We start from the raw sequence: 9,156 nt of genomic DNA, 5'->3' as shown, positions 1-9,156 counted from the left end.
TCCAAAGTCTTTTTTTTTTTTTTCATTTGAAAACCGTCACTCCATTTCCAGCTGGGTTCAGATCATGTTGTGGAACTTGAGAGACAAAAGAGCTGGATTGCGAAGGAGTGGAGGCAGAAAAGGTCGGTGCATCTCTTCCCTCCAGGATGGGACTATTCCTGGTCTCAACACCGGCCCACGAAATGCCTCACTCTGATAAATCAGCACTTTGTAATGCTAAGGTGTTCTTTCAGAAAAGACGTTTTTCTCCAGAAAACTCCCAGGCAGCTCTACGTTTAATGTAAGGCTTCAGGAAGGCGGCGGTGCAGCGCGTTAACTCTTGGCCCTACTGATTGCATAAGCAACGCAGCCGGCAGGCTTTGATGTGCGATCCCTCCTACGCAGCCCTGAGCAGGAGAACCTGCTTCGCAGGGAAAGGAAGCGTTTGGTAACACATCAGCTATATCCAGAGCTTTTCAGACGTTTCTTCAGCCTTTCCTGCTGATTATTGCCACGCCGAATGATCACACCTTGTAAATGAGGACTGACAGAGTTCTTCCTACAATCTTTCCTGGTTAGGGAATTAATTAGGGGGTGAACAGCACCGACGGACTCCAGGCTCGTGGTCACGTCTCTGTCCTCACATTGAGGTCAGGGTGTTTAAAGAATTTGAGAAGGTTGAGTTAAACCAAGTTAAGCAGCGTCGGACCAAAGGAGAGGATTTGGATTTGCCGTCGGGTATCGGTGTGACTCCCAGGGGTCCTGTGGTGGTCCTTAAACTCCAGGCCAGGTTCTGGTTGTGTTTACGCTGGTGGAAGCTTGCTGAATTTATTGGGCTGGTATAAATGAGAGGGTTTGGGCAAGTGGGGGTGGAAGTGAATGTCCTAAAAGAAAGCCAGAACATTCACAAAAACAAGTCTCATTCAGCCCTGAGTTTGCTTTGTGGTTTCCTTGTGAATCAGAGAAGAAAAAGGGAGTGGGAGGAGGGGAGCGAAAAGATATTCAGAACCCAGTCCAAAAGCAACCCCACGCCCCCCGGCCAATATCTCTCGTGTAGGACATTTGTTTCTTCTGGCAATAGGAGGAAACCTTTCCAGACATTGTCCTCCGAGAACCGTTTGGTCTTTGCAGTTCAAAAGGCAGGCACACGTAAATACGTACGCACGGAGAGTGAGCAAGAAGGAGGAACAGCAGTTACCCTAGCACAAGGGGCAGGTTTCGCTTTTCGGCCCTAAGAGCTCACGCTGTGCCCCATAACAGTTTGATTTTGTGGAGCCCTTCGTGCTCTGCAGGGCATTAATGGCAGCAAGCACCGGACCCCTTCAGTCCGTTCCTGCAGTTGCCCCGATTTCTCTGGCGATGGAGGCGGCGATGAGGGTTCAGTTCCTAATGCTTTGGGGCCGCACGTGTATCCCCGAGTCCCAAAACCGCTGGATAAGCAGAGCAATAGTTTTCTTGCCTGTCTTCACGCATCGGTACCAACATGTCTGGAAAAGCAGCTGTCATCCAGCAGTGGTTTTAAGGCGTATGTGCTCTTACGAGGTGGGCTGAGACCTTCGTGGCCTCTCCATCCAGCACGCTGTCGTGCATCGAGCAAAGACCCATTAGTGCCGTGCGAAGGGGCAGGGGCGCAGCCCGCTTCAGCAGCCGTGGAAGGGAGCTCATCAGCCAACACAAAGGCACCTCGCAACGGCAGCCTGCCCCTCGCCCCGGGACCTGCGGCACGGCTTGTTTTAAACCGTGCTGCGTGTGCGAACCTCTCAATGGGATTATTTGGGAGGCCGCTCTAATGAAGGGATTATCCGCCGACAGCGGTCGGTGCTCTCCGAGAACGGGACACCGCTCCTGCTGCGGCTTGGGGGGGGGATTCGGGGACGGCGACCCCGGCACGAGGGTGGGTTTGGCTGGAGCCCTGCCTGCCGCGGGGCTGTGGCGCGTGCCCTTGTGGCTGTGCTGGCATCCAAGCCCCGATTTGGAATACGGGCGCTTTGGGGTGATTTGGGGCTCAGGAGGGGACGTGGCCTCGCACGAACGGCGCCGGGCGGCGCAAAGCGAGGCCTGGGCGAGGAGCAGGCCGGCGAGGCTCAGCCTCGGCGCGGGCTGGGGACATCGCGGGGAGCTGGGGGAGAATAGCTCCTGTGTGCTCCTCTGCCCCGGGCTTGGTGGGAACAAGGGCCAAAGTGTGCGTGGTGCTCGCGCTTGGGGTTCAGGGGGATATCTGTCACTGCCTCTGCAGCGAAGGGACGCCTGCCGCTGGCGAATCGCGGTGTTTGAGTTCCTCCGTGCGGCTATCTTGCCGCAGTCCCTCTTTCTCTCTCTTATCAAGCGCTTCCGAGCCTGGTGAGGGACAAGGAGGCTGCAGAGCCAGGAGCGTGGTCCAGCAGAACGGGGAACGGGGAGCAAGACCCTGACCCTGAGAGCAGCCCAGAGCCCCTCTCTCCTGCTGCCTTGCCCTTCCCCTGGCTCGCCGGCCCTCCCCGTGGCTTTGCAGCCCCAGGTCTGAGGCGAGCAGGCTCGGCATCTCCTGCCAGGCTGCGTGTGCCTGCGCCTGTGGGTGGGAGCCTGGATATTGAGGAGCAACACCAAGTTTGCTCCACAGCAATAGCCGTGATAGACTAAACAAAATCTTGCACACATCTGCAGGCCAGCTATTTCTGGGTCGAGGCAGAAGGCTCGCGCAGCGTAGCAGCATCCATCTAACATCTGTCAGTGGTGTTTTTTTTTTTTTTTTCCCAAAACAATTTTTCTGTGAACTTCTAGCAAATTGTGAGCCCCGAGTCTACCTGCCACCCAGACAGTCACCAGCGAGGTGCAAGGCTGCGCTATTTTGCGTAGAGCAGATTTGTTTTTCTAACCAAAAACTTGTTTGATCCCTGCTGATATCAGAAGATTTTCCCCTCTGGTCTTACGAACATCACATAGATCAGTGACAAGGTGTCTGACCTTCGTTTCCAGCCTCTAATTGATCGTTTGCGCGGGCAAACATTCAACGTGTGATTCAATGTCTCAATTTACGAGGCAGACATTTAACAGTGGGTTCTGCGATTCATCACCCACCTCCGACCAGTACGTGTGCTGCTCGTACATCTGTCCGGCCCCGCCGGCTTACCGGTGAGGATGGTGGGTGTGGGTGGGGTGATGCCGCCGTGCCTCGTGCCTTGCCCAACTCATCTGCTTTCACCTGCGGCCCAAATTCACCCCTCACGCCACGGCACTCGTCCCCTTGTGTTGCTGAGAGCTGGGCGTTGGCAATTCATTTCTGATAGTCAAGTTTTAGCTTCACGCGATGGCACGGGGCTCAAGGAAACCAAGGGCTGGTTCCAGCGAAAGCCCGGTAGCCGTGGGCAAAGAAAAAGGATTTTGTGTTTCTTATCTGAAGATACGCCATGTGGGCGTATTTTAAAGCACGTGTGTGGACATATTATGAAGTACAGCGGACGTGTTTTTATTTAGAGGAGGTCAGCAACCTGCCCCTTGACCTGCCGTGTCTCTGGCAGCAAGCCCTTTCCTCACTCGGTCTCGGCCAGCCTGGGGTGCTCGGCTGGGACGAAGACGCTCGCTTAGTGCCTGGCGTTTGTGGTGGTTTGCAGGTGTGCACACCTCCTGTGCTCTGCACCAAACTGCTCTTTAATGCCAGCCTACAGGAAGCTGTGAGCGCTCACATGCCCAGCTTAGAGGCACCCCAGCCCTTTCATCTCCCCGTCGGGGACAGCAAGGCACCCCCGGGATCAAGCAGAGCTGCCCGGAGCATTTCCTCCCCAGTTTAACTCCTTGCCGGGCGTATCTCCGGATCTGGTTCGACCTACTGGCCGTACCAGCACAACTGGCTGCACAAAGGCATTTCTCCGCTCCTGCAAACTGCTCCAGCTGACCGAGTTGGGCAGAGCACGCGCTCAGCGCTCGGCACCCGCCTGAACTCCCATTGAGTTTGGCGGGGGTGAGAGACAGCTCTAAAACCAAGCCTCTGCCTGAGGGCTTTGCATACGCGTGACCTTTAAATCGGAGCTGGGTCACATTTGGCCTCCGAGCCCCGGTCAGTGGAGGCCCTGATGTTACCCCACCTCGGGGGCTTGCTCGTGGACAGCTATTGCCGCTTGGCTCCCTTTTGGGGCAGACCAGAGCTGCGAACCCTGGTTTCTCGGGAGCTGTGGAAGAAGACAAGCACGTAAGGGAGGCAGCGGTACCCGCAGGCCAGCACGTTAGTGAGTCCATGCACTGAATCTCGCACCTCGATGCTCGCTGTGACTCCCTCAAGCCGGTAAGATGTCCCTGGTGTGTGCTCGAGCAGGGTTTTGTACCTAGTCCGTCACAAATTGTACCTGGGAAGCTTATTGTTTGCCACTTCTGATAAATTCCCCAGACTGCAGAGGTTCAACGCAAAAGGGCGGCAGAGGAGAGTGGGCAGAGCGAAGGGGGGGAGACGCTCACGTGTGGCACCGCAGCTCCTTCCCGTCCTACACCCCTGCGGGTGTGCGGGGTGAGCAACCACAGCTCCTGCTCCGAAGGGCAGCTCTGGCCTTTTAAAGCAAAGGAGAAAGGTTTTTTTTTTTTAGGGCTAAAACCACAAGAAAATAAGAGTTAATTCCTGCAGAGCTTCTGGTTCTTAGTTTGGAGGGAGCAGCTCCCATCTCCGTGACCTTCCCACTCCTCCTGCGTTAGTCCCTGCGCTGCGTGGAGGCCCACGTGCGCGCGGCGCTACCGCCAGGGCGACGAGGCTCAGGACATCTGCGTGCGTGCCTCCAAGGACCCTGGGGGGTCATTTTTTTTTTAAGAGACGATGCTTTTGTTTCGGCTTCAGCCTGGGCTGACTCTCATGCAATTTCTGGTTGCAGGGAGCACGGTGACATGCACGCACATCCCACTTCCCCTCCCGCCCTGAAAATACTGCCGGTCCGGCTTCGCGAGTCAGCAAGGTTGAGGACCCTCAGTGACACTGCCTGAGGCTTCCAGCTGCCTGGGGAGCACGGGAGACCCAGATTATTTTCTGTAGCCCCGTAAGGGGCAGGCAGGAGCTCTTTTTTCCTCTTCTCCACTGAGAATCGAACCGATGTGCTCCAGGAGTTTCTCTTTTACCTGCGGACAGGTCTCTGTTGACACCACGAGTCTGGTCTTTGCCACCCTGTGCAGTGAACCCCACGCTCACCCTATACCTTGCAAGCAACGCTGCCCTTTCCTAGGGGGAAACTGAAGTGCTGTTGGGTGTCTCAGACCTCACTCTGCTTGGAGCAAACAACCTGCTTTCACTCGAGCAGCAGACCTCAGTTTGGGGTGGAATAAGAGAGAACAATCTTTGGTCTAGCCTCGCGGACACTACGAAACACAGAGTGGCAGTGGGAAGGGGCCGGCTCTGAAGCTAAAGTTAGCTATCAATTCTCGTGTGAATGCTGCTGACTTAAAAGGCAGAGAGCAAAAGCATCACATGTGCCTGTTTCCAGCGTAATTACTCAAAATCTAGGTCAGCATTTGCACTGTAGCAAGCGTTTATGCTTGGAAAGGCTATTGACTTGTCATCGCTGGGGGTGTGTTAATAAATCTCCGGCAAATGTTATCAGTGATCTGTTCACAGCATCTTTGATCTGAAGGTCTTTGAGCGCAGCTGTCATTAAGGGAAGCTCCTTGTGCGGCTTGGTGGAAGCAGCTCCATTTTCCAAACGGGGAGAGCAAGGGAGGGAGCGAGTGATTTCTGTCGAGAGGGCTGAGTCACTGCCGGAGGTAAGGATGCGACCCAGGAGCGCCGGCTCCCCGGCTCCTGCTCCCAGTCTGCAGACAGCTCTCTGCCCAGCCTCCTCACACCCACCCTCGTGCTGTGATCTTCCCAGGCATGCAGCTCCAGCTGCAGGAAGACCTCTCTGTGGCGCTGTAAGGGCAGCGGTGGTGCAGGTGGCACAGCACCAGGTCAACATTTACGTGGCCTTCGGGCGAGTGCTGCAGCCAGCAGGGCCGGCGGGAGCTCCCTCCCCGCTGCGCACAGGGGCAGGGAGGTCGCAGGGAGGGACAAGGGGATGAATAACAAGGGGACCAGGGAACAAGCTGCGTTGCCCAAGCATCTGAAGCACCCCAGGAAGCAAATGAGGCTGCTCAGAAGCTTGATAAGGATGGGTAAGAGCAGTAGCAGCAGGCTCAGGGGCTGATGAAGGAGCATTTCCCTTAATGCCACTTTCTCCGGATCCAAACCACCACCAGGAGAAACAGAAATCCCCCCAGGGATGAGAAAGATGGGATCTGCACTGCCTCCATCCTGCTGCTGAACACAGTTTTACCGTTGATCCGCAGGACATGAACATTTTCCTTTGGAAGTTGCTGCTCTGAAATAGAAGTTAAGCGTTTCTGAAGTCGCTGGTCTTCCACCCAGCAGAGTTTTGTCAAGAGTTTCTCCTGATCTTGCAGAAGGAAAGAAAATAGACTCTGAGGGCTGAGGAACTGGATGTCAGCCGCGTTGGTTCCTCTCTGGAAGGAAAGAGGGACTGGTGAGACAGCTGAGGACAGCGCTGTCCGTGTGCTGAGACCGAACCGTGCACGTCAGCTCCTTTCCGCCATCTGAAACCCAGGCAGCAACCGGAGGGTAACACATTGGGTCCGACTCCCAGATGCACGCAGAGCTTTCAGTTACCCAGGCTGCTCCTCCTGGGCTCCCCCTCATCAGCGCCAGGTGTTTAGAAGAGGATGACTGCAGGTGTGGAAGAGCAAGAGCTGGGGATTGGCACGCGCGGGGTTGGTGGGAGAGGCTGGTTTGATTAGGAATTGGTATGCAGCGGAGCTGGAAAGCCGTGTGGCTGCTCATTTTGAAATGCAGAGCACGACAGGGCTGTGCCTGGCCCACATGTGCCCAGCTGGGGCCGAGGGCTGGTTTGGAGAGCTAACGGAGAAGAAGCAAGGAGAAGCAGATGGCAGCAGCGCTCGCCAGCCCGGCCATCAGCCGCTGAGCCTCTAAAGCCTCAGGTGCAACTTAATCCCAAATTATCGCTCCTTGGCTCCAGGCACCCCACTGCTGTGTGTGTAACTGGGGGAGGGCCGAGCCCTTTGTGCGCTGGTGCTGGGTGTAGCGGTAACCACGCTGTCCTGTAGTCAAAGCTGTTTCCTCCTGTTCCTCCTGGCCCTTTTGGCTTCACTCCTAGCCATCCCCGTCCCAGGTCTAGGCTGACTTCCCACGGGAGTCCGGTTTGAGACTGGGCCCGGCACTCAGCGGGCACTGTGCTCGTTTGCCTTGTGGGGTTCAGCAAGATGAGCCCCCTTTCCGTGCCTCGATGTTCCCGGCTAAGCCATAAGGTGTGTGTGCAGCATCTGAGGCTCCGTTTGTGTCTGCGGAGAGCTGTTGGGTCAGGACGGGCTGGCACTGCTGGAGCACTCGATCTCACCCGGGGCAGCTCGGCAGCCCCTGCAGAGACCCCTCTGGGAGGTGCTCCGGCAGCATCGTGCTCGTCGATCCCTCACCTAGAGGAAACACCTCACCTAGAGGAAACATCTCACCTAGAGGAAACATCTCACCTAGAAGCATCATCTCACCTAGACGAAGCACCTCACCTAGACTCTCCTCCCTCTCCAGCCCCCGCTCCAGCAGAGGTAGGACGCTACGCTGCCATTCAATGCCACTACCCACTCCCAGTGCTCCGTGCTCCTTGCCTCTCCCACATTTCCTGCATACTCCGCTCAGTTCCCTGAGAAACTTTGGCTCCTTTTGGCTATCTCGCAACCGGTCCCACGCTACTTCCAGGAGCAAATGCACAAAGCCGTGCAAATGGAGCTTGCATTTTGCGCTGGAAGCCGTGCAGTTGCAGGGTTCCTATGGATACAGTCACCGTGGAGCTGTTGCCATGGTGCTGTCTGCTCCCACTGACGGAGAGATGCAAAATATTCTTCTTTTTTGGAAGCAAGGCGGAAGAGCAGTGGGTACCAGAGGGCACAGAAGCACGGAAGCTTTCCGAGAGGTATTTAAAGAGGCTAATAATAACTCGGTGTTAGAGCTTGGCCAGCTCTGCTGTCTGTCTTTGTCAGGTTCCTTATTTTTTCTTTTCTGCATCTTAAGGTAACGGCCAGCAAAGGGAAGCAAGAGCGACACACTCGCTGCAGGGTCACCCCCAGCAGCATTTCACCATGCAGCACTGCCCTTCTTGCAAAAAATAAATAAATCCAAGGAGTGCCCACCAGTAAGAAGTGCGTGGCTTTTACCTCACCTCAGTTTAAACCTCCAGAACTAAGGCTTGCAAGAAGACAAGGATGTGGAGGTGGAACTCAAAATCCCATCTTCTCCTGCAGGCCCCCTTTCCTTGGAGGCACACGCTCAGCTTATTTTAAGCTCTAGAAGAAAGTCAGTGCTCCTCTGGAGGGAAGCTTGGCAGCTGTTGGTGACCCTGCCAGGCTGCTGATGGTCCTGGAAGAAGGAGTCGAAGGAGAAGGGCTTGTGGCTGTGCCAGCCGTCCTCATCTAGGTAGGGGCAGAGCTAATCCCATCAAGGCAAACACCGCTTTCCCTGCATTTCAGGGAGAACCCAGTCAGATTTAATAAATAATAACAGCCGCTCTGCACACCTGCAGCTCCTGGCTCTGAGCATTTTGCCACCGCGATGCAATTAATCCTCCAAACGCTCCTGTGAGGGAGGGAAGGATTCGTTTCTCGGCCTCTGAATAGCGATATCGGGGCGTGGAGGCAGTGACAAGGGGCCTCCAATGATGCTGGGGCCATCGGGAAGAGCATCGAGGAGTTCCCCTTGCCTGTCCCGAGCTCTGGAGAGCCTGTGTCGAGCATCACCAGGTGACACACAGCGTAGGGCCCGCAGCAGCCTGATTTAGAACTACATTAGCTATTTTCCCTGTCTCGAGAGTCCTTTTTGTTGTGCACACACAAGCAGGCGAGGTGGGTTTCTAGGAGTTACCGAGCCCTCGTGGCCCACTCGGCACGCGGATCAGACGTGATCGGGGTGTGAGAGCGCTGCTTTGGGCACAGGGCGGCTGCTTCGTGTGCGGCTCGTCGCGGGCAGGAGAGCTTTGATGCTGAAGAAGCGGTTGAGGGATGCAGCTTTGAGGGAGGGTTTTACTCAGAGCAGCACAGAGGGCTTGTAAAGGAGGGGGGACACCGTGTAGCAGGGAGATGGATCGCGTATACGAGTCACCGATCGGCCTGAGTTAGCGTTGGTATAAAAATTCAGCTTTCTACGGACAGTGAGTGAGCCAGCCTTTGTAA

At 55.7% G+C, this 9,156-nt stretch overlaps 1 protein-coding gene across 4 annotated transcripts in view; it reads left to right on the top strand.

The window, feature by feature from the left end:
• Positions 1-9,156, top strand: part of ACAP3 (ArfGAP with coiled-coil, ankyrin repeat and PH domains 3) — an 82,547-nt gene that overhangs the window by 22,621 nt on the left and 50,770 nt on the right. Inside the window, exon 1 of one of the 4 annotated variants that reach the window (XM_066981893.1) lies at positions 7,619-7,904. The exons of the other annotated variants lie outside the window; for them this stretch is intronic. Coding sequence (XP_066837994.1) covers positions 7,762-7,904 — 143 coding nt within the window. The 5' untranslated portion in view covers positions 7,619-7,761. Of the gene's footprint in view, positions 1-7,618; positions 7,905-9,156 lie in introns of those variants that run through there. 4 annotated transcript variants of the gene reach the window in all.

Source organism: Anser cygnoides, chromosome 23 (genome assembly GCF_040182565.1).
Source record: "Anser cygnoides isolate HZ-2024a breed goose chromosome 23, Taihu_goose_T2T_genome, whole genome shotgun sequence".
Lineage (NCBI taxonomy): Eukaryota > Metazoa > Chordata > Aves > Anseriformes > Anatidae > Anser > Anser cygnoides.
The sequence above is the reverse complement of the archived record's forward strand: the minus strand, read 5'-3'. Positions and strand labels throughout refer to the sequence as shown.